This window comes from Lactuca virosa, chromosome 2 (genome assembly GCF_052849685.1).
Source record: "Lactuca virosa cultivar CGN04683 chromosome 2, Lactuca_virosa_CGN04683_v6, whole genome shotgun sequence".
In the NCBI taxonomy this organism is placed as follows: domain Eukaryota; kingdom Viridiplantae; phylum Streptophyta; class Magnoliopsida; order Asterales; family Asteraceae; genus Lactuca; species Lactuca virosa.
In genome coordinates this window covers 191,141,598-191,167,675 of record NC_136427.1, presented here as the reverse complement: position 1 = coordinate 191,167,675, position 26,078 = coordinate 191,141,598, and the positions used below count along the sequence as shown (strand labels likewise).

Here is a 26,078-nt window from a genome sequence, read left to right as displayed (position 1 = left end):
AAAAAATGTCACCATTGCTGTGGGAAAGAGCGAAGTGGGAGCTAATAATCAACTATACAAGTCAAAAACCAAAGACTTTTGACGAAATGTATAAGATTTCAAGTTAAAATCATAGTTTATTTGTAAAAGATTTTTTTTTATTTGGAAAAAGACAAATTAATATATTTACAGTTAGGAAGCTTAACAATCACTTTCAGTTTATCTGCACAATAATAATTAAAAGTTACAGTAAAAGTCTTATGTTGATATTTTTTTAAAAACTTTAACAAGTAGAATATGTTAAAGATCAACTGGTTATTCTTGTAATGATTTTAGGAGATTTATTATATGTTATTTGTGCCTTTAATAATTGTTCTTATATTTGGTTTGCGATCATCAGCATGATTTGTTGATTACATGTTTAGATTGAAAAAGTAAGTAATCTAATAGGAAAACAGTGAAATAAATAAATGAAAGCTGACCTTTTCTTGTATTTGAGAAAGTGATGTTTTTCTGGATAAATTGTATTTGTCTGAAAAATTATTGAAAAAATAATATTGTTTCTTGACTAAATAAATAAATATTTTGTTTTATCCATCAATAGTATTCTATAATAATAAAAACATTTGTTTGTTTATATATGTATTTAACATGACACTTAACCAATATTTTTGGCACAGTTAACTAATACATCTAATACATACTACAAAATATAAATTGAGAAAACTTTTTATTTGTATTTTTATTTTAGAAAAATTCCGTATATATTCTTGTTAAACTTTAAAATATCGTATAATTTATCCTGCGTAAAATCAAAGTATCGTATAAACCTTTCCTAACTGTAAAATATCGTATTTATCTAAATATTTTTTTAAAATATTTTATAATTAATTTTTATATTTATAATCATTATAATTTTAAAAAATTAAATAGATTGACCTTATTGCCCCTAAATATGAACATTCTTTTAACATATAATTGAATGACCATCTTGTCCCTTAGCCTAACCTTCTTGAATGATCAAGAGACTCACACTCTTTGGAACGAGAGCCATAGTTAAGTGTCCGATCTTCATCAACATCTTCAGGTTCCATTTTCTCATGTTGTTAATCCAGATCAATGACTACCGCTTGCGACACCGAATCGTCAGCCACAATCTAATCTAAGTTATGTATGTGATTCTTCCCCGTTCATAGCATTGATTGCGAGCAACAACAAAATTTTAGGGTAAATCGATTTGGATTTTTGAAGTATGAATTTAACTTCTTTTTTTTTAACTCCGTGGCTTGATTTTGTGATACTCATGTTGATCTTGGTTACAGTTGTTAAGGTTCACAAAGCTGTAATGCGGAAAGGAAAATCTTAGAATTCAGGCAGAAAATCAAGATTCTAAAAGGATTTCAAGGAGATGCATGTGAAGCATGGACAATTTGCAAGTGGACTAATATCATCTTTATTGTATTCTATCTTTTTAGTATGTGACAGTTTTTTTAGTTAAAATTTAAAATTGTAATACTTTTGTTTGGAAATTAAAAGGCGTATTGATGTGTAGAAGAAGATGGTTGTCTTCTTGAATATGCTAATGGAAATCCCATTTTTGATTTGCGGAAATCTGAATTAGTACCTATAAATGTCATTGATTCCGGAAAGGTTAGGGCGTTTTGACAAGTTACATAAAGTTAGTTGTGACATCTCCAATTTTTGTGGCCAAATAAAACTTTTTCTTTATGCTTATTTAAAACATAGTATTCTTTATAAAGAATATATTAGTGCGTAATTTGTCCCAAAACACTTTCATTGTAAGATAAAATTAACATCATGACATTTTCGAAGAAATGTTTTTCATTAATATTTAAAAACCTCAGATATCATAATTGATCCAGAAAGCATAAACATAAACTAGTCATTACATGCCTTACAACTGTTTATTATACTAATGGCCTTAAACTCTTTAAATCTCTCAATGGACTTAAATCACTATTCAAGTGCCTTCGTACTGCCTATTTATGATACAAAGAAATTGAGTGGGTCATGTTTCGAAGCCTGTTGAGCACATAGGCTAACAAGCAACCAATTTCCATTTTACTATTAACGGAACACGTTGTCGTATAGGACTAAACGCGAAACTTTGAAAAAAATCATAACTTCCTCATACGAAGTTAGATTTTAACATTCTTTACATCTATGGGATCGCCATCATGACTACTACAACTCTTATTACGATTATTTATCACAAAATAATCTTTTATTTTTATATTTTATATTGCTTCAACGATAAATTCTAAAATAAAATTTTCTATAAATATTATATACTTATAATATTTGTTCACGTAACCTGCATATATTAAATAGATATTTGTATAGCCCATAACACGTATAACGAATAACTATCCTATTCTATGGTTTTAATTATTCAGTAAAATGAATAATTATAATCAAAATCATTACTTAAAACGTCTAGCTCTAACTTAAATGTGTTACATTAGTCTTATATTTTATAGGTGTATGTTTAGTGATCATTGGTTGGGTTGTTAGTTGTTCATCTGTGTGTATTCAAATGTCGATTAGATCAGAAGGCGTCAATCTCCATTTACATATAGCTGGGGGTAATTTGGTCCATCCAATGTAAGGCAAAAGGGTTTTAATATTGAAGGGCAATTTGGTCAATTAGCTTTTTTTTTGATAAATTAAAATGATTATAAAATATAAAAACTAATAAAAATTGTTTAAAATATAAATTTAGGCAAATACGATATTTTAAAAGTTAAGAAGGTTAAATACAAAATTTTGATTCTAAGATGGATAAATACAATATTTTAAAGCTTAATAAAACTATATATGAATTCTTATTGGTTATTGTTAATAAGTTGAAGTAGATAAGTTAGGATGCAATGTCACAAAAAATCTTGTCATTACACAAAAATCACTAGATTTTGGATAACTATCATAAATTTCACTAAATTTTATATATATATATATATATATATATATATATATATATATATATATATATATTTTGTGTTTTCTTTCCTTCAAATTTGACATCGAAAATGTGATGTCACAAACTAGTGAAACGTTATCATACTATGTGAACGCCAAATAATCAGAATGTCATTAAAAATTGGTAATCAACAGACAAAATTGAAAAACTTATGTTCAAACTAAAAAAACAATATCAAAATTGAAAATAAGTGAAAACTTAATGCATTTCGTTACATTTGCACTTTGTCTATGAACATGTTTATGTTTTAAAAGTTTTGTTTGTATTTTTCTAGTTTTCTTAAAACTATTTTTATCTTATTTTATAATATTTAGAGGTTCGTTTTTATAGAATTGATATATAAATGATTTTTTTTACAACATATTCAACATGTTTATGCCTTTTGTTAAAGATATATATATATATATATATATATATATATATATATATATATATATATATATATGTTATAAATGATGTTCTTCATTTCTTTTAAACTGTTTTAAAGTACTTTTTCACATATTATAACTAAAATATAATTTTTTCCGACGTTTGGATAAACATGATAGGCTATATGTTATTTTCTATGTGAAGACATATATTTCATTTGAAAACTAATTAAATCATTAGGCCGATAGGAATGGTGCCGGACTAACCGAGCTCAACCTCAACTCCGTCTCTACCTCATTTTACTGAAGTCCGTGCCAAAAGGGAAGGGAAGAAAGAATAAGAGAGGATGAGAAAATGTATGAGTGAGAGAGAGAGAGAGGAAGAGGTGTCGAGTTAGGGCGCCAAACTCGTCAAGCCGAGTCCATAGCGTGGTGTAGGGGTGTTGATCGGGTAAAATTTTCGGGTTTCGGGTAATTCGGGTCGGGTAATTCGGGTTTTTCATATAAAGAAAATTACCCGTTACCCTACCCAAATTAAATTCGGGTAATTCAGGTTTGGGTAATTTGGGTAATGAGTCGGGTAAGGGTAATTCGGGTATTACCCGATTTTTTAAAAATGAAGCAGTTGCAAAATCTAGCAAGTAATGAGAAATTTGACTTTCTATCACCCATGTTTCCCCTTATATCCAAAAATATGATCCAATATTTCATCCTCTAGAAAATATAACTTTACAGAGTGCATTTATGAAACTCTTGTTATTTCTTTGGTTGTTTTTAAACTTACAGATCCTTTCACAGTTCAATCTAACGTGAAGGAAAAATTATAGTATTTTCAACATATACTATAACCTAGGATAGAATATCTTCGATACAACATTCTTATCATCTTTAAACCAATCACTATGTGATTTTTTAAGTAAAAGGTACAATCTTGGAGGAGATATTTGATGCGTTGGAAGAGAATAAAAGGGGAATCATATAGCGAATGGACTTTACATACTTTCTTGGAAGACACTAAATGAAGTAAAAGATAAAGAGAATAAACAAGTATAAGAAAAGTCAATTTAAAGCTACTTACAAAAAGGAAAAGAATAGTCACCTAATATATCCAAATAAGGCCTCAACTCATCCAGATGCCGGATGGCATTTCAACTCCAAATTATTCAAACAAGATCCAAGACGTTTCCTGTGAAAGAGATAACATGTGCCCTTTGACCATGACATTGAAAACTATGTTACTTGAGACCTTCCTACAAACAGTTTGTTGTTTTCCTGGAAAGAGAATATATAACAAAAGCAATAGGGAACACAATATTTTGAAAAGAATACTTCAAAGTCATTATCCATGGAAGTCAAGTACAAGAACAATGTGCAAGATACAACCCCCAAGACCACATTATTTGTTAAAGGAATCTGATCACCATTTCATATTATAATTGTAATTGCTTACATAAAGCCAACTACAATACAACTTTATACACATAAAAGCCCTTCTTCAATCAACAGTAGCTAGATTTTACTGATTACATGAGCAGTAAAGGACAGTTGTATCTTATTAACACCAATTTCTACACAAATAGATCATTGGAGACCTGCTTAAATTCTTGCATCTGCTTGAAGTTAATCCAAGGCGAGGCGGCGACGGGGACGACCGACTGGAGTAGTGGAGTTGATCTCGATCGGTGATGAACACGGAATGAAATAGAACGAGGGTTTTTTGACGAGAAAATAGAACGAGGGAGGCAGGGAGCTGGGAATGGGATTTGGACTTTGGACGAACACGGAATGAATCACGGATAATAATAAAAGATATTGGGCCATTATTTGTTTAATAAATTTTCGGGTAATCGGGTATACCCGAAACCCAAAACATTTACCCTTTACCCGACCTAAAAAAAATCGGATTACCCAAATACCCGAAAATTTTTACCAGATACCCGATTTACTCGATACCCGAAAAAATCGGACGGGTAATTCGGGTAACGGGTATTTTTGACAGGGCTAGCGTGGTGTTTGCCGAGTCCAACTCGGATTTGTTGAGTGGGTGTCCAGTCTACTCCCTACAGCCTTTTTATAACCATTTTTTAACATATATGCAATCTCTAGTTACTTACATGATAAATTTGTAGATCTTACCACTTTTGTCCGATCAAAGTTATAGATTACTTAAACTTTAATGAATATAAATGATTTTATAAAAACCTTTATAAATTTAAATGAATTTTTTAAAAATAAAATAACAACCTTTTGAGATAAGGGAAAACCTTATAAAAACTCAACATATTTTTATCAAAGTCTTAAAAAAACCATTATATTATTTATTTTGTACGTTAAAACTCTTATATTTTTTAAAATGTATTATTTAAGGCATTGAGCTCGGTAAATCCAAGATAGACGAACATGCTAGGTAATCAATCGATTACCAACATTTTGATTGTTACAATTTATTAGATTAAAAAATTTCAAAAAAATGTAACTGTTTAAATACACTAAAAAAATAATATAATGGTTTTTTTAATCATTTCATGAAAATATATTAATTTTTATAAGGTTTAGAAAACGTGAAATAAGAACTTCAAATATAAGAGTGCACTAAAAAAAAATAATATCCTGTTTTTTTTAAGCATCAAAATAGTTTTTTGGAGTCGGATAAAATGTTAAAATATAAAGTTATTTTATATTCTCTACGGAAGAAGAAGCCCTAAATCTAATCCTTTCTCTGAAGCCAAATTCCAGTCCGTCATCTCTGTCGAAGAATTCACGAAAACTTCGGCTATCAATTCAATCCTTCAAAATTCAATTTGGACTAGGCAAAGTGATCTCATGGACTTCGACGAGTATGATTACTTGGAGAAGACAGTCGACGAGGCTGACAACCGGAACGGCTCTTCTTCCAAGGCCAAGGACGGCGGCGCCGAACAGAGCGAGAAGGGTTACAGACGGAGGGACAGAGAGGAAGGCGACGAGGAAGATGGCCGAATCGTAGAAGAAGATCGGAAGAGTAAGAAAAGCAAAGGAGAGGAAGAGAACGGGAGTAGGAGAGACAGAGAGCGTGACCGTGAGGAGAGGTCTTCCAGGTCAGAGCGTCACAGGAGCAGCGGTAGAGATTCGGAGAGAGATGTGGATAGAGAAAGAGATCGGCGCAGAAGCAGTAGAGATGGAGAAAGAGATCGAGATAGAGAGAGGAGCTCAAGGGATAGGGAGAAGGATAAAGAGAGAGATAGAGAGAGGAGTTCGATGGACAAAGATAAGGATAGAGAGAAGGAGAAGAAGGATAGAGAAAGGGACAGAGAGAAGAGGGAGAGAGAAAGGGAGAAGGAAAGAGAAAGGTCCAGAAGGAGCCGCAGTCACTCCAGGCTTGAGCGAGAGCGTGAGAAGGAATTGCTAAGAGAAAAAGAAAGAGAACTCGAATCAAGGGAAAGCAGGTGAAAAAGTCTTTTCCTTTTTACTAATTTTGCTTCCACAATGCATTCCTGTAGTCGTCTTATATGCAGATTGGTTTCCCAGTGGATGATTGTGAGTTCAAAAGTTGAAATCATAGGTTTGATTATCAGTAGAATATCATTACATTAACTATCTCCCTGCATTTAGTTAAGGGTTTATGTTTATGATAAGAGTGCCTGTTGCTTCACGTAAGAGTTCTTGCAATTGCTTGTTGATCCATCTTAGTTCATGGAAAATTCCCCTAAGAGACTATAAAAAGCATCTAGTTTAGCTAATTAGCAAACCAAGTATGTAGCTTCTAACTTGGGTTGAAATCGTAGATGGAGTATTTGCACATACTAATGAGCTATAACAATGCGGAAATTTCTTCACGGATTCATTGAAGAAAGTGCTTTCCCACAAATTGAGTTGCATAAGGTCTGTTTGGTTCTTTATTTTATATTTGACCTCTAAGATTTGGCTTTGAAGATAATAAGGTTACTTGTGGGCTGAATTCAATCTTAACGAATGATGTATTGAATTTTTAGGTTGGCAATGCATATGGTGCTGTCTCAATCTATGAAGTTTTTGTTCTCTGAGAAGACATTATTGATTTAACTCCATATTTTAGTTTGTTGCAGTGATCTTTGGATAAAAATATGCAATATTAAAATCTGTTGGAGTATTCCATATTTCCATTACCAGATTATACTCTTCTGCAGTGTCTGGAAGCACTGTTTAGTTGACTCAAGAGCTTAAAGCATTGTGTAGATAATATGAGCTAAAAATTATGTTAGCTTAACTAAGTACTAATTCAATCTAAGTTTCTTAACATAAGATTGTGAAAATTCGATTAAATGACAGATTATCTTTTCTTTGACCATTTACATGTCATATCTTGGAAAAAAATTCAAGAAATGTAGCTAGTCAAAGTCACTTTACAGATTCTGAGATGAATGATTCAGTTATATAATACTGTAAATGATGCATATAGGATACAGTGAGACTTTTGCCAACATGGTCTTTAACATTATGAAGCTAACAGTCTTAAAACAGTAAAAAAAAAATATAATTGTTCACATGTTTCTTCAAATCACTGGGAAAATATCATGATGTTTAAGAACATATTATGTGCACTTTAAAGATTCAAAAAAAAGGGTAGTTATGGCATTTTGATCAGTGTTCACCCTTGATTTTTTTTTTTCTCATTATACTGTAAGTTGTTTATATTGCAGGAGATTGAAAGATAAAAAAGAAGCAGAGCCTGAAGCTGATCCAGAAAGAGACCAAAGAACTGTTTTTGCTTACCAGGTATATGTTGTGGAGATGAATTTCACCATTTTGACTTTATTTGACTTTTTTGTTCCATAAAAACTAATATTTACCACTTTCTTTGTTGTTTTCATTTTGCAGATGCCACTGAAGGCAACTGAATATGATGTTTATGAGTTCTTTTCAAAAGCAGGAAAGGTAATGGACACAATGCTTACTCTTTCAATTATTTTTAATTATTTTGTGTATTATTATTATTTAGTTTCCACACGTAGTGCATGATCAACTTATATACACCAGGTTATAATTTATGAATTATGATTTATTATTTACACAATATGATTACTTGTTATTGAGATATATCTCCTTCCTGTTGCAGTAAATGCTCCTCTATTGACTTTCTTGTATCCCAACATGATTCTATTATAGTGGGGTGAGTGAATTTTTATGGACATATGTTAGTCAATGATCTTTGTGAATGTGAGCTGTAGCACCCTCCAATGTGGTAAAAATTAAATGATGGTATAGCAGCAGGGGTATATTCGTCCTAAAACTACGTTTCTGTTTTAAAATTTTGTTATTTTCTCATCTTTTTCAGGTTAGAGATGTGAGACTGATCATGGATAGAAATTCAAGAAGATCAAAAGGAGTTGGGTATGTCATACATTTCTTTAATCTTTAATCTTTATTCTATTTTTATATGTTTTATTGTTTATATCTTAAAAATCATAATTATTTAAATTTCAGGTATATTGAATTTTATGATGCAATGTCTGTGCCAATGGCAATTGCCCTTTCGGGTCATTTACTTCTTGGTCAACCTGTCATGGTCAAACCTTCAGAAGCTGAGAAGAATCTTGTCCAATCTAATGCTACAGCTGGCGGGACAGGTGGCATTGCGGGTCCCTACGGGGCAGTTGACCGGAAACTTTATGTTGGAAATTTACACTTCAACATGACTGAACTCCAACTCAAACAGGTGAAAAGTCAACACATTTTATTCAGTCAATTGTAACAGATAAAATATATAAATTTTAAATATTTCATAATCATTCACAGATTTTTGAAGCTTTTGGACCCGTGGAGCTTGTCCAACTCCCCACGGATCCTGAAACGGGTCATTGTAAAGGTTTCGGGTTTATTCAGGTCACTTTTTAAAATTCTAATTTCAAATTTTCAATATTTCTTTCTTAGTTATTCACTTATTTATAATTACCAATATATAACTTTTTATTTTTTATTTTTTATTTTTTTTATGTTTATAGTTTGCTCAACTTGAGCATTCGAAGGCTGCACAAAGCTTAAATGGGAAGCTTGAGATAGCTGGGAGGACAATTAAGGTGAAATTTGTGCCTGTGTATTTATTTATTTATTTTTTATGTGAATGTTGACTTTTAGGGTCAATGTTACATTTTTTTTTGTAGGTATCTTCGGTTACTGATCATGTTGTTGCACAAGATTCAGGAGCAAAAGCTGCAGACTTTGATGATGATGATGGTGGAGGTTTGGTGAGTATTTCTTTTTTTTTTGGAATGTTGTGTAAGGGGTAAAATGGTCATTTAGTCTAATTCAGATGGTTTATCGGGTACTTTACAGGCTCTAAATGCGCAATCAAGGGCAATGCTTATGGCAAAGCTTGATAGAAGTGGTATTGCATCAAGGTAAGTTACACATTGTGTGCTTAATTTCATTTTATTCAGCAGAATTGACGACATTACCCTTGCAGTGTTGTTCCTGGAGCTCTTGGAGTAGGGGCAAATCTGGTGAATGGGTCTGGCCCAATTCAAGCGATTAATGGGCCATCTACAACAATCCCTGTTCCAGCTTTAGCCCAAATGGTTTCAGAACCTGTTGGAAACCCTAGCGAGTGTTTGCTTTTGAAAAACATGTTTGATCCATCTACTGAGGTTTGTTTTTACTTTTTACTTTTCATTTTTTTTTAATTATTAAATTATTAAATAAATTCAGCATGTTTTTGTTAGATTTAAATTTGAGGTGGATTTACTTATAGGTTGAGCCGGACTTTGATTTGGATATAAAAGATGATGTGGAAGACGAGTGTTGTAATTATGGAAGAGTGAATCATATCCATGTTGATAAGTATGTGTTCTATATAAAGTATAAACATTGTTTTATTTATTTATTTATTATTTTGATATATATTAATTTGATAATTATATTATCAGGCACAGCGCTGGTTATGTGTATGTGCGATTTGAAAGTGTGGAGGCGGCTTCACGAGCTCAACAGGCAATGCATAAAAGATGGTTTGCACGCAGATTGATTTCAGCAATATTTTTGGTTAGTTACTTACTTTATAATTAATAATTATAATTATGTGTTTGTGTTGTACAATTTTATTTATTTATTTTTGACTCTGTCAAATTCAGCAACCATACGAGTATGATGCAAAGTTCAGAGATGCAGCTTGATTATGTCACAACCAGATAATTTGTTGTCAGGTTTCTTAATTTTAGTTTTTTTGTTAGAGACATTTCCGGTTTGCATGTATAATGATATTATGAAATTGGTTTATGGGAGGGATATCATGTTTGATAAGTAATGTTGATGAAGTCTATGTGAATTGTTTAAGACTGAATAATATATTTAGGCGTATTCTCAATTACAATTTATAGTTTGTGCATAATAATAATAATAATGTAGAAGCTAATTCTAAATTGATATTGGTGTTATACCACGCCACAAAGCTCTTTATAGGCACAATTTGAAACATGAATTTAGCTCAAGAAGCTAAAGTCCAACAAGGTATAGAAGATGCCAATTCAAGAGTGGTGAGCATGGTTCATCAATTTCAAGAGTCGGATGATATTCTCAGAGGATGTAACCCTTATTTTACTGCACTTATTCCTAAAGTGCATGAACCTAAATTTGCGAATGAATACGCCCCCATAAGCTTTATAGGATGTCAATACAAAATTGTTGGCAAACTTGTGGCTAATCACATATGTGGTTGTATTTGTGATATTATTAGCATGGAACAATCAGCTTTTCTCAAGGGCCGACTACTTTTAGATGTCCCATTGATGCTAAACGAGATGATTATAGGTTGGGCCAAGGAGCATCATCATAAGCTTTTGGTTTTTAAGGACTATAATTTCTTAAGATGAGATTATTTAGACGAATTCCTATAAAATATGGTATAAAATATGGGGTTTGGTGATAATTTGACAAGTTGGATTTGTGGCTATCTAACTTCTTCTATGGCTTCTGTCGTGATTAATGGTTCCCCACATGAATTTCGGCTTCAAAGGGTGTTGAGACAGGGAGACCTTTGGTGCCTTTTTATTTATTTATTTATCATTGCGATGTATGGATTACACGTAGCTTTACAAGATTTGGTTTTCTATAATATATTTTCCTGAGCTAAAGTGTGTAACAAAGGTGTGGTTATTTCTCATTTCTTGTATGTAGAGGATGTTATCTTTTTTGGTGAGTGGTCACACTCTAATGCCAGAAGCTTCAATTTTTCTATTTAACTTATGGTCTCACAATCAACTTACTCGAAAGTAAGTTAACTTAAGAAGAACAATGATCTCACTTTTTTTGGGAATATATTACATTTTTTTGTTGAGAATAGTAGCTAGTATTCGGAGCTTGATCCCAATTATAGTAAAAATGTAGTAATTAGTCCGTTTGTTATCAAAATGGTGGTTATAACTCAATTATTACCAAAATAATATAAAAGACCCATTTTTGTTAAAAATAACCATTTTGGCCAAACAAAAGCGAAATTTATAATAAATGTCCACTTTTGTTAAAAATAACATTTTAAGCCCAATAAAATCGTGTTTTGTCAAATAAAGTCAATTTTTATCAAAAATGACATTTTAAGCCCATGTAACCATGAATTTCCAAATAAAGCCCATTTTAAAGAAAATTTACACTTTTGGCACATAAAAACCGAGTAGGCCCAATAAGAAGCCCATTTTGACAAAAGTAACATTTTTGAACCTCAAAAAACTGTGAATGTCATAAAAAAAAACCCTTTTTTTTTTATCTAAAAATGACTCTTTTGACCCCTCAAAAACCGTGAGTATCATAAAAATGCTCACTTTTGCTTATTTGTCAAATATGGCCCCCTTTTTAGGTTTTCTTTAGTTTTATAATATCCTTTAACATGTTTAATCTTTTCAACATCATAATGAGTTACATAAAGTAACTTGTTTTTCTAATATCTTCAAGACTTGGAAAATATATCGAGTTTATGAGTGTTTAACATAGTTTCTTAACATATTTACATAACATATCATGAAAATACACACAAGCATGCATAAATACTTAGATTTAACACAAAACCAACTTGTATTCTCCCCCAAAAGTTAGTAAATCACGAAAAAGGAGGGGTATGAAGCTCACCTTGGTGTTAGCTGGGTTTTGAAGAGAAGAATGAAGAAGATTTTTGGTCTTGAATGCTCCTTTGAGGGGATTTTCGAAACTAAGAGAGTTCTAGGATCATAAACACGAAAATAGTGTGATTTTGAGGAAAAATCTTAGCATAAGATGAAGTTAAACATCTTGAATGTGAAGTAACTTACCAAGTTTTTAAGTTTGAAGACCTCCTTGAGCTAACACACACCCCCACGGTTTTACAGGAGGAAAATAAGAGAGAGTTTTCCTTTAAGAGTGAAGAAGAAAATAAGGGTGGTGGTGGTGTTCTTTGGCCGAGAGTTTAAGGAGAGAAGAGAGAAGAGAGGTTAAGGTCCTTGCTTAATGGTTAATTACTCATTGGCCGAGATATTTGATGAACATATTGCATGGATGTCCTCCATGCAAAAATTATGTGTCACCATTAGAATTAATACAACATTTTTTTTAAACATATATAGGGCCGAGAATTAGGAGAGGGAAAAAGAGAAAAAGAAATATTGGGCTTAGGTTTTTATGATGAAATCGAGTATATTTAAGCCCAATAAGAAATTTTTCGGCCCATGAGGCCCACATATGAGCTTACGGCCCAAAAAGGGTAAAAGGAATGGGTTTTTGGCCCAATGAAAACAAATGAGTGGTTTTCGGCCCAATAAGACCCACGAAGGGTCTTACGGCCCAAAATACTATTATTTAATAAATGTAGGTCCAACTGGGGCCCAAATGAGGATTCTAGCCCAAAAGAACCAAGTTGAGGGGTTATTGGCCCATTAGGCCCAATAAGAGAATCCTAGTCCGTTAAGAGGTTTGAACCGCGATGTTAGGGTTTCAAGCCCAAAGTTGAGTGAATGCAGCGTATTGAATTAGGTTTAGAGCTTTCACGAGGAAGTTTCAACTTGAATTGTCATTTTTGAATGAACCACTTGCATTATATCAAAATTAAGGTTACAAGATACGCTAAGAGTTATTTACACATACACAGAATTTCCTAGCCCAAAATGCTCGTTGTGACACAAGGGAATCCTGGTAAGGCTTACTGGACTGCAATAAAGAACATTCTCAAATACATGCGGAGGACTAAGGATTGGGTCCTTACCCTAGGCGGGAGTGATGACTTGAGAGTGGTGGGGTATAGTGACGCCAGTTTTCAGACCGACAGGGATAATTTTCGCTCTCAGTCGGGCTGGGTATTTACCCTGAATGGAGGAGCAATCACTTGGAAAAGTTCCAAGCAGGAGAGAGTAGTTGATTCAACGTGCGAATCATCAAGTGAAGCGGCGAAGGAGGCGATATAGCTGAAGAACTTCATCGGATATCTTGGAGTTGTACCAGCTATAAAGGAGCCTATGGAGATTTTCTGTGACAGCGAGAGTGCAGTTGCCTTAGCCAAGGAACCAAGGGATCATGGCAGATCCAGGCACATCGATAGAAAATATCACTTCATTAGACATCGGATAGAAGAAGGACTCCTCGTAGCAAAGAGGGTATCGTCAGAGGAGAACCCAGCAGATCCCCTCACGAAGGGACTGAGTAGGGTTAAGCACTTACAGCATGCGAGGCGTATTGGGCTGAAGGACGATATTAGTTTTAATGATTAGATAGCTTTGAAACTTGTAATAGTTGAAATGTAATTGACATTTGATGATTAAATAAAAGGTGTTTTTATTTATAAGTAATGTTACTATCTTGTGTCAATCATTTACTATTGTTTCACTTTGCATGTTTTGACTTCTAGAATAATTATATTATTCAAACTATCCACAGTCGATCATACTTTGGAAGTAGGTATTGAGGCAAGACTGTCATGAATTTGGCTTGTAGATTGTCTGAATTGTATTAGACATAACAAAGGATTGCTGCAACATTCATGAGTGCTCATAAGGTCTGAGTATTGGATTAAACCCACGCTCACTTGTATCACTTCATGGAATTTATCTCGAGTGATCGTGAGACGGTAATATCATATAAGTCTTCAAACCAAGATATATGAGTTGTTGACTATGAGTTGGTTATACATTGATAGTGCGAAACCACATCAGTAACTTGATGCTATAAAACGTGTTGTTGTGTACAATTTAATGAGTAGTTAGTACAAGCATATGAGTCGAGTTTATCAGTTCCTTTTAGTCCTTGGAGGATTAAAAGCGATATCTTGGGCCCCTCGATGATTTTGTTTTGACTTATGTGTCGGGTCCCGGTCAGAACTAAATTGATGTGTTCAATTAACTTCTATGTCAAACAAATCGGAAATCGGGAAACAAACAGCTGGACAATAAGTATGACGATGTTCCATGTATTTGTCCGGCTGATATCTTGAACATAGGATTATATGATCACTTATCTAAAATGGTACGTGTAACACCCAGTTTCAGGTACATATTTAAATTTAAGAAACTTCATGTTTTACTCTGGGACTCGGCGAGTTGGAGGCTCAACTCGTCGAGTAGACTCGTCTTCTGATCGGGGGGGGGGGGTTAAGTGACCTACTCGACGAGTCGGGAGACCGACTCGGCGAGTAGGAGTTGTCTGGATGAAACCCTAAATTTGAGGGTTTGCACCCTATTTAAACACCTTAAGTGGCCTCCACTCCAGCCTCCATCACCCTCAGACCCCATCCTCGAAACCCTAATTAGTTGTGTGTGTTCTTGAGCTACTTTGGTGCCATTTTTGTGATTTGAAGCTTGGAGAAGAAGGAAAGGACTGGAGATTCAAGAAGAAGGTTGTACATCGAGAGTCTTGGTTGCATTTCCAGCTTGTTTGAGGTAAAAAGCTTCAACCTTGACTTCCTATTTGTTAGATCTTCTTTAGGGCTTGAATCTTGTCATTTTTGGGGGCATTTCTAAGTCAATTCGGGTTTAGAGTGTAATGTAGAGTGATGACTTCAGATCTTGAACCTTAGAGGGTTCTCATGGCATAAAGGTGCCAACTTTGTTGCCACAAGCACCCCATGCATCTTGTAGACTCCTTTTTATGGATTTTTGAGCCAAAAATCCCATGCATGGACAGCAAGTTCGTAACTTTACGTATAAAAGGGACCCTAGGAGGCTAGATCTATGATCTGGATACTTTGAGACATACTAAAATCGACTGTCAAGTTTTGGACAAAAAGGGATCGACGATTCATTCATGGGACTCGCGAGTCGGGTTGTATTCCCCATCAAATCCCTTCTGTTTATGGACCAGATGCTAATATAGAAGAACACTTAGTTGTCTAGGCTCATTAGGGACCTGGAAATCATGGAAATCGACGAGTGGATGAACAAACTCGGCAAGTTCAAGTCAATGTCCCAACCCCATGAAGACAGACTCGACGAGTTCAAGGAGAAATCGACGAGTCATAGACTAGAGACATTCATACGGATGAAGATAAACTCGACGAGTTCAAGGATAAACTCGGCGAGTCGGTTGAAGATGGTCCCGATGTTATGGTTGAAGGAGAACTCGTCGAGTTCTTGCTAGACTCGAAGAGTAGAGCCGGAGGTTGTAGCATCTTGAAAGAATAGGGGCTCGATGAGTTGATGGACCAACTCGGCGAGTCAAGTCAACTGGATGTGGACTTTGACCAAAATTGACTTTGGCTTTGACCTGGACTTGAGTTGACCCTTGTAAGGGAGGGTTGTGGGTACGAATTAGTAATCAAGGAGGGTTGTTGTGTAGGGATTGAGGAGTTGAGACAAGTGGATTTCCGTACCGAGGACTGTGCAGACACTACACGACATCGAGGTAAGTTACCTTCCAGTAGCGGTGGGTCTACGACCACAATGCCGGCCCACCAGTAGGAGTTGTTTGTTAGATGATTGTCTTTGTGATATTCATCTAGCTGTGCTACTACCTGAGATGCTTATGTGCTAGTATGATACGTTTTATGTGGTAGTGGTAGTAAGAGGGGAATAGTCCCCAAGTTCGGTTGTTAGGACCGAGGGGTAGGTCGGACACCCCGGTATGTCTAACAGGGGTAGGTTGAGCACCCCGGTATGCTCAGCAGGGTAGGTCGGGCACCCAGATATGCCTGGCATGGGGTAGGTCGGGCACCCCGGTATGCCTGACAGTATGTGTTACGTATGGTATGTGGTATGATGGGGGAACTCACTAAGCTTCGTGCTTACAGTTTTTAGTTTTGTTTCAGGTACCTCTTCAGCGAAGAGGAAGGAGCCGGCGCGGTAGCTGCACATCACATTCACACAGGATTCCGCATTTTGAGATCTATGGGATTGTACTCTGGTTTTATTATTATTCGAGGATATGTTTTGAGACACATCATGATGGTTTTTATGGATTAATATAATATTGGAAATGCTTTTACAAATGATTTTATATGTTACTTACTTTAAAACAAAAAATTTTGGCTTGAAAATTTGGGATGTTACAGTACTTCTAAGTTCGACAAAGGCATTTAAGAGCCACGATTTCTAGTCGGATCTTGAAGTTATACTTACAACTATAGTTATTAGACTTATCCAAGTGGGAGATTGTTGGATAAGGTGTCTAAGTCCATAACTATATTTGGTATGTACTTGACCCGAGAGTAGCATGGTCCATTTGGGTTGCATGGCACTGGAACAATCTGAAGGATGGAATTTTGAGAGGAGGGTATTTATGGTTTATTAATATATTATAAGTTCTAATATATTAATATGCAATCATATTATTTAATTAGTATTGATCAAGAATTAATTTGTAATTAATTTTGTGATCAAAAGAGACTAATTAAATATATGGGGATTGATTGTGTAAATCAATGATTCTTATGAAGTGGGCCAATGATCCATAGTTCTTTATGTTGGGCTAAACCAATGTCATAACCCATGGATAGTCCATGGAGGTTTAAACCCATGGAGCATGAGGAATATGGAAGGTCATGCACATTATGGTTTGCATGGTGTAACCTTAGTTTTGCCACACTATATAAGAAATCCCTTGGCTACCAAAATCGGCACCTAAGTAAGCTTAGAAGAGTGCTAGTCGAATTTGTGAAGCAAGTAACCCTCTCTTAAGTCCTCCATTGTTGGTGGTGTTGTGTGAAGCATTTGAGGCATCACATTTCGGGTGCTAGGCTCTTAAAGGTCTATAAGGTTTCAAGCTACAACAAAAGGTATGTCATTCAACTAGATTTTTGTATTGTATATACTCCATAATATGCTAGTTAGGATGATGCTTTGGAAAAATGAAAGTTTGCATGTATAATAGAGAAAACATAGATCCAAAGCATCTAGAGTTGCATGTACACCATAGGAGTGTTAGAATGCTCAAAACCCATCATGGATATGTATAAATGATGTATGAGGTGGTTGTTGTAGGTATTGGTGGGGGTGGGTCGGAGTAGGTATATATGATGTTGGTGGGGGTAAAAGTGTATGGTGTGGGTAGGTGGATATGGGGATTGAGGATGTGGTAAGGTAGGGTGCTGGTGTGGATTTGTAAATACGGGTGAGGTATGGGTTTGTAGGTGGGGTGATGTGTGGGGGTGGTTGTTTGTGGTGGTAGGGGTGTGTGAGGTAGGAGTAGAACTTATCATTTAGGGGTGGGTGTGTTGATGTGTGGGTCTAGGTGTATGTAAGTGTATGTAGACGGGTATGGGTGTGTGTGTGTGTAGGTTTACATGTATTTAGAGATGGGTTTAGGTAAGGGTGGGTGAATATAGGTATTCAGGATAGAGTGGTGTATACGTGTAGGTTTGTAGGTGCGTATGGGTGGTTGTGGATTAGGGCTTGTGGTTCATTGATTAATGTAATACCCGCAGATTCAGGCTAGTCAATTTAGAGATAATAAGCGTTAAAAATGACTTTTAATAGAAGATTATTTAGGATAAATAATCTTAACCAAAGTCATAGTATATGTGACAAGGATTCTGTATATATAACGCTAAAATGTGACTTTGTATGAAGAAGTTATGTTTCTTCGAAGTATCGTGGTTAAACCGACACGACTTTGCATATTGTAAAAAGTGAATTTTTGATAAATTACTTTTTAACCTAAGTGATCTAAACGAAATTCGTAGTAGTCGTTAAACCGAGAGCACACATATAGAGAACGTCTAAATCTAACTTCATTAGAGGAAGTTATGATTTTTTCTAAGATTCGACATAACAGTGTATAGCTCAAAAATCAAATTTGAGATCGGTCGATCTTTAGTCGAGGCAATCTAAACGAGAATTGAAGATCTCGTTAATAGGATCCCAATGATATAAGGACAGACGAAAACGGACTTCGATAACAAGTTATGCATTTTCTATGAGCTTTAACAATCTAAGCTTGTGTGAAAAAAATAAAGTCAAAATTAGCCGACATAGTCTAAATGAAAGTTGTAGATATCGTCAAGAGCTTTCTTGGGATATAAAGAACGACAAAAACGGAGTGTGCATCACATGTTTTTAGCCGGGTGTAAGGTTTTATAGATATCTAAGTTATGAGATATATCTATATTGTTTGGTAATCGTTGGTTTTGTAAGTTTGATAATTATAAATTATTATCATAATAATATTATGGAATTGAAAATCTTATGTGTCTCACCAGGTTTTCCAACCCGACCCACCCCTTTTTGTGCATCACAAGTAACAGTGTTAAGACTACTAACGACTTGAATATGATGCAAAGTGATTAAAGAGAAGACTTGCAATAGTGTTCAGGACCGTTAGGTCTTTACGTTGTACCATATGTTGGGTATCGGTTATGACATCCTTATAATTTTTTATAAATTTGAGACAATTGTTTGTACTTAAAATGTTTTAATGTACTGGGATTTTCCGCAAATAAAAGATGTTATGAATTTTAATAGCGTAAAGAATTTTTTTTTTCGGTTCTGGAAAATAGGGGATGTCACACACCGTGACCCAACTATTGGTAGCATCGCGGTCATTCCACAGCAAAACATTCACATATAACATTCAAATCTACCGCCACGACCCATACCTTAGTCGCGACGCGATTCCCCTAGCAAAAACCTCTTTACTCATTAAGCACTCAATCTCTTTAGATCAAGGCTTAGATTTTCATATATGATTCTATCTAGGGTTTTAATGGATAAAGTTTCCAAATTATTAAATTCTAATGGCTAGAGTCAAATCGATCTAAAATCCTAACTTGATTAAGTCCATTAAATCTCATAATCTTGTGCATGGATGCAAAAGAACCCATGCACATTCATATTTCTTATTCCTAAAGTCTAGAAACATGCCCGTTTGTAATCTAAAGTTATGTAGTTTCTCAAACTCCAGGAACATAAGGTCAAAATGATTAAAAGTGGACAAAAACCAAAAGACATCCTAGATTTAAGCATATTCTGGAGTAAAGTAGCAAACTTTATCACTTACAATGCTTGAGAGAAGGGTAGAAGGTAGATTCTTCACTGGACAATAAATTTGCAAGCTTCACATGCTTCCTTTTCTCTTCAAAAACTCCACACACACCTCAAAACTCTCACAAAAACACCATGGGTACTAGAGTTTCGATTCTGGAACAAGGAGGCCGAGTTGGAGAAACCCTAACATGTTAACATCATTATATAAGGTTCACGGCCCGAGATTCATGGTTTTAGGCCCCAACTACTTCGTGTCATGACATCTAGATGTCGCACCACTACTTATTGACGTGTCCCAAGTTAAGACTTATAGAAGCTATTGACGCCACTACTATGACCTCACTTTGCCTCAACTTATCCCTTCTTTTATCTATCTCTAATGAAAGCAGTAGATGAAATCCACAAGCAATATTTTCAACTTTGCATACATCCCTTAGCTTGTATAGATGAGCAGTATCGGCCGTAAGAATATCACTAATCATCATAAAACACATTACATTGTTGCTATATTTGTTTTTATCTATGTAAAACATTCCATGAATAGGATTGTCCATTAGATTATAGCAAACAAACTCAAAACCAACTGTAAGTTTGTTATTGATATCTTTAACACCAAAAGACAACTATTGACTCAGTCATCCATCAAGCATTCATCTTGTTCTTTTTTCACACTTTGGTTCCTTAGGGGGCAAATTCCTGGCTTCAGCTAGAACCAGGTTTACTTTGTGTAATTTCTCTACCATAGAAGATATAGCCATTATGAGATCCTGATATAGAATGCCCTTATATTCTTCATTAATCATTAGCATCTCCTATTATTCGTTGTATCCATACTTCACTCACACAATCATTAGAAACTCTTTTGGGAACGTATCAGCTCCACTTGTCTTGGTCAAATGCACAATTATGATTTTGCAACTTTTAGGTTTTGTGCATATGACCTTCACAGTTTATGCAAAAATAATTCTCCTAGAGGCAAGGTCAACATACTTCTACACGTTTTCTCTTTTATTAATTTTTTGTAGATCCCTCCTTTGTACTTCTTTAGCAATATCTACTTAATGGATCTTTGTTCTTGAATGACTGTCTCAACATGCAACTTTCTTATTGACTATTTGTCTAGCCTTCTCCACATATATATTTATGTCGACCACAATCTATTGAACAATCATGAGGGCCTCTTTAATTTTCTTTCTCCATTGTGTAGGACTCGAGAGTATCTGCAAGTCTCTTCTTTAACATGGAGCTAATAGGGGCTTGATATTCACTGTTGTAACACCTCGTTTATTTAATAAATAAATAAAATAAATTAATGAATGAATAGTAACCCCAAATCAATAATTATATAGCAAGGTGTTGGTTTCGAGGAGTAAATTGGCATAATTTAGAAGTTGGGGGTTAAAAGTGTAAGTTCCGGATTGGTTTTGTAAATAATTATGAAGGTAGGGACCACTTGGTAAATTATTGGGACTTAAGATGGATAGATTATGGGAAGCAAGGGCTAAATGGTAAATTTTGGACTCAATTTGTAAAGAGTTTTGAAGGCTGGGGTTAAAAGGGTAACATATGGACTTTATTTGAGAATAATTTGTAAAGGAGGGGCTGAATGGTAACTGTGGGACAAATATGAAAGGAATTATGTGAGCAGGGGTGGGAAGAGTAAATTATGGACTTTCTGTGAAAAGAATCCTATGGGGAGGGACCATTTGTGACATTATGAAATGAAGTTTGAGTGGGCGTCGGGTAAATAACTTCCGCTAAACCCTAACCCTAGGGATGCATTCAGCCGCTACCATTCACCCTCCCAACCTCCGACGCCACAACACCTCTGTTGAGGTCTCCAACCACCACCACGAACCTGTTGTCGCCGCTATCTCTGGTCCAATGCCGCCATAGATTGCCGCTAGAGGAGCTGAGAAAACCGAAGACCGACGTCGGGAGGAAGTGTTGCTGCCGTCCCAGCCAACGATGTTGCTGCTGGAGGGTGCCGTCAGCCTCCCTGGCGTCGTTGCTACTCTAGTCGCCGACGAGGACGCGAGCAGGCGCCTCCTTCTCCTGTCGCGGCTGCTGTCGTCGTGGCTTGCTATCGCCATCACCGCCCTCTTTTCCTTTTCTTCTGTCCCGCCGTCAGCCACGACCTGCCGCTGCCATCACCGCCCGATGATGTTGCTGCTGCTGTTTCCGTTGAAGACGAATTGTTACCGGTTCGTGGGTTGCATGCTCGCGTGTGTTGTGTTGTTGTGTGATTGGAAGCCAAAAGAAACCACCGACACCAACGTGAGGTGGTAGCTGTCATCGTGAAACAGCCGCTGCCGCCACCGTGAGCCACCAGGTAAGTGGTTGGACCTTTTGAGCAAATCGGAATCGTATGTGTATAATTGTAGATGGTTTGTTTGGCCGGAAAATTTGTAACACCCCGTTTATTTATTAGATAAATAAATAAATTAATGAACGAATAGTAGCCCTAAAATAAATAATTATATATCAAGGGATGGTCTCGGAGGGCTAATTGTCATAATTTTAGAAGTTGCGAGTTAAAAGTGTGAGTTCCGGACTTAGTTTGTAAATATTTATGAAAACAAGGGTTTCGTGGTAATTATTTGGACTTAATTTAAAAAGGAAAAGAGGTGGAGGGGCTGAATATGTCATAATTAAGATATTAGGGGCTGTTTGGTAATTCATGGGTCGAATTTGAAAGGAATTTATGAATTCAGTGGCTAATGGGTAAATATTAGATTTAAAGTGAAGAAGATATTGTGGGGAGGGACTAAAAATGAATAAATGAGTGAAAGTTTCAAGAACACGGGACTTATACCCGACGAATGTTCCCTCCCTCTCATTTTAATGGAACAGGAACCCTAACCCTAATGGATGCTCAGCCGCCACCACAAGAAACTACCCTAGCCGCCATCGTCGGTGTCGAGTCCGACCGCCGCCTCCTTGCCGTTGAAGCTGGAGTCCACCGCACCAAAGATCGCCGGCGAAGCCGCTGCCAGCGACGAAAAGCAGCACAAAGACGCCAGCAGCGGGCTGTCGCTGCCCTCCTCCGGTGATACGAGTTATGTTTGCCACTGTGCAAGTCATGTGTGAACATGAAGCTCTCGGTAAGGATCACAACCATCCATCTATTCCTTTCTCTTCGTTCTTTCTATGATTTGGAGTAGTTTACGTCGACAGGGGCTGACGGTGGCTTTGGATCACCGTTTTTGTGTTTCTGATCGGCACCTGCCACCGTAGTGGCTGGGTTGGGAGTAATTCGGTGTCCAGCTCTTGTTTACGAGTGTGTGTGTATATGTTTGCTCGGTTGGGGACAAAGAAAAACCACCGCCACCACCGTGAGGTGGTGGCTATCGTTGCAACCGCTGTTGCTACTGTCGTTTTGGTGCTGCTGTCGCCGCCATGAGCCGCCATGTGGGTGGTTGAAGTGTTTAGTGCAACATGAAGTGTGTGAATGTGTGTTTGGTGTAGCTGGAAGACCGAGAACCACCACTGCCACCACCATGAGGTGGTGGATGCCGCCATTCACCATCGCCGGCCACCACGAGGTGGCTGTTCATGCATTTTATTTTCTTTTTATGTTATTTGGAGCTAAGCATTGTAAAATTGTATTAGTGGCTAGAATAATGAAATGAAAACTCAAACCACCACCGTAGGGTGGTGGCTGCCGCCTCCTGCCACCACCGGCCGCCGTGTCGGGTGGCGGTGTGCTTAGTTGTGTTGGGATTGCTTGTTGGATGTTTGGACAATGGACTAAAACCCTAATGGGCCTATGAAACCCTAACGGGCCCAGTGAAGCCCTAATGGACCCAAAAGCCTAAACATGTGACTAATGGGTGTAATAAACCCTAATTGACCTAAGGAAAACCCTAATAGGATTAAGGACTTGGTTTTGGGCCTATTGGGCTAAGATGGGATTGGGAACCCTAATTAGGGTTTAGAAAACCCTAATATTGGATTTATGGGCTTGGACTTATCGGGACCCACATTTGGGCCATTAGAATGGAATTGTGTATTAAGCCAAATCACACCATGAGTTATTTAGAAGAGTGATGGACTTAATGGATTAAGTCCTTAATGGGTTAAGTGAGAAACACTTAACCCTAATCGTCATTTTATGAGAAACCCTAATTTCACTTGGGTTTTTTGTTGGGCCTTTTTATTGGGCCTTGATGATTGGATTATTAATGGGCCATCCAAAATCAAGCAAATGGACTAGAATAATTAATGGGCTTTGAGGTAAGGACCATATGAGGAGTTGGGCCCAATTTGGAAAATTGGGCCATAGATGGGCCATAGTTTGGGCCTTTATGATTATGTGATATTGGGCCATTAGAATGTTGAATGTTGGACTGGACTAAATGGTTGGGCCTTATGGTAAGACCTTGTAAAGGGTTGGGCCCAATTTGAAAATTTGGGCCATATGTTGGGCTTTGACTCATAGTTGACTGTTGGCCCTATGGATTGGGCCTTGGGCTTGAATAAAGCTAAGTTAGGGGTAAAGTAGTATTTACCCCAAAGTATGTATTTATGGTTATGTGTTGGAACCCGATTATTAATTTGGTGATGTTTTGATATTGACAGTTCGGGAATCTGTCATCCAGCAGCTGGGGGTTATTTCTACGGGACTTCAGCAGTGTGAGGTGAGTTACCTTCCAATAGGGGTGGGTCTAAGGCACCAATGTCGGCCCACCAGTAGGTGATTATGTTTGAGATGATTATCTTTGTGATAATTATCTGGTTGCCACTATTTGATATGCTTATTGTGTTTGGATGCTAGGAGATATGTGTTAGTAGTAGTAGGGGTGCAATAGTCCCCAGTTACCGGTTGAAAGATACCGAAGACGGTTACCGGTTGAAAGATACCGAAGGGGGGTGGACAGAACCCATGCATGCCTAGCAGTATGTTTATGATATGTTATTATATGACCAGTATGGTTATGATATGCCATTATGTGAGCAGTATGTTTATGATATGTTATTATGTGACCAGTATGGCTATGATATGCCATTATATGATTCAGTATGTTTATGTTATGTTATCATGGAACCAATATGTTTATGAAATGTTATTATGTGATAGTGATAGGGGGTGAAATAGTCCCCGGATACCGGTTGAAAGATACCGAAGGGGAGGTTAGCTCCTGGTTACCGGTTGAAAGATACTGAAGGGGAGGTTAGTTCTCGAGTAACGGTTGAAAGATACCGAAGGGGAGCCCAACTCGCAGTTATGCCAGATAGATACCGATTGAAAGATACTGAGGGATAGGCATTATGTGGTATGTGGTATGATGGTGGAACTCACTAAGCTTCATGCTTACGGTTTTCAGTTTTGGTTTCAGGTACTTTGTTTTCAAGGAAAGGAGTCGGCTCGATCGCAGCGCATCACACTATGTTTTCCGCACATGAGATCTTTAGGATTACACTCTGATATTGTTTTATATTGACATGTTTTGACTATTTACACTTTGGTTTTGATATGGGATGATATTATGGATGATATTATACTAAATGATTTTATAATAACTTAATTAAAATTGAATTTTTGGTCTTGAATTTTGGGATGTTACAAGTTGGTATCAGAGCCTTGGTTTGAGGGTTTCAGGCACACTCCCGGGTGTGTCTGAACTCCAACTAAGGACTTGGTATGAAAATTTTCAAAAGTAAAATCTTTTATAAAAATAAGTTTGAAAAGAATTTGAAAGAGAAACAAACTTTGAAAAGAACAAGGTGTGTGATGTGTGCACTCATCCGAGCTCAGGTAAGTCTTCCCCAAGATACCCATACATGTTATGTTATGATATGATATGATTATGAGAACTACATGCTATATTATGGCTAAGGATCTAGGAAGATGCCTTATATGCCTGTTGTATGTGCTTAATTAGTTGCACGATAGTAGTGATCAGTCAGTGATAATATAGCATGTTTAGGTTATGCCTGATTGTATGAGCCTTTGAATTGCATGTACAGATCCCTGAGTAGAGGATAGAATGGTTTGATTGGAATATGATGGTTAGATTTTCCGTTGTCTTAATGCTGCTTGCTTTGTGCTTTGTGGGACTCTTAGTAATGTGAGCTAGCTATATTCATGAGGTAGCTAGTTGACATTACTGTGAATTTTTCAGCAGCCGAGGACTGGTTGAGTACAGGAATCTAGGAAAGCATAGGATATGTTTCAGTGGGTTAGTAGTGAGGTTTAGTGAGACTGGGTGTACCAGTTTGAGGAAGTGACGTGGAGGATTCGAGAGGATTGCTGAGGAAAGTATGGATATGTGTGGAAGGTAGTATTGGGCCCGTACTACTGAAAGCACAGGATCCATACTTGAATCGGTGAGAGTCTTGGAGAATCTG

The 26,078-nt window shown here is 36.3% G+C and overlaps 1 protein-coding gene across 1 annotated transcript; it reads left to right on the top strand.

Annotated features, from left to right (window-relative positions):
• The first annotated feature begins 6,016 nt into the window (after positions 1-6,016).
• Positions 6,017-10,676, top strand: LOC145159897 (Splicing factor, CC1-like protein). Its single transcript, XM_079078952.1, has 13 exons — positions 6,017-6,773; positions 8,007-8,082; positions 8,185-8,241; positions 8,642-8,697; positions 8,791-9,022; positions 9,103-9,189; positions 9,309-9,383; positions 9,468-9,551; positions 9,640-9,704; positions 9,770-9,950; positions 10,055-10,143; positions 10,230-10,344; positions 10,434-10,676. The coding sequence occupies exons 1-13, from the start codon at positions 6,172-6,174 to the stop codon at positions 10,473-10,475; spliced, it is 1,761 nt and encodes a 586-aa protein (XP_078935078.1). The 5' UTR covers positions 6,017-6,171; the 3' UTR covers positions 10,476-10,676.
• Positions 10,677-26,078: the final 15,402 nt, after the last annotated feature.

Excerpts from the sequence above, each read along its gene's own strand:
- LOC145159897 (XM_079078952.1), top strand. The coding sequence starts at position 6,172 with ATGGACTTCGACGAGTATGATTACTTGGAGAAGACAGTCGACGAGGCT. Across the intron at positions 6,774-8,006 it reads CTCGAATCAAGGGAAAGCAG|GAGATTGAAAGATAAAAAAG; the intron begins GTGAAAAAGTCT and ends TTTATATTGCAG. Across the intron at positions 9,552-9,639 it reads ATGATGATGGTGGAGGTTTG|GCTCTAAATGCGCAATCAAG; the intron begins GTGAGTATTTCT and ends GGTACTTTACAG.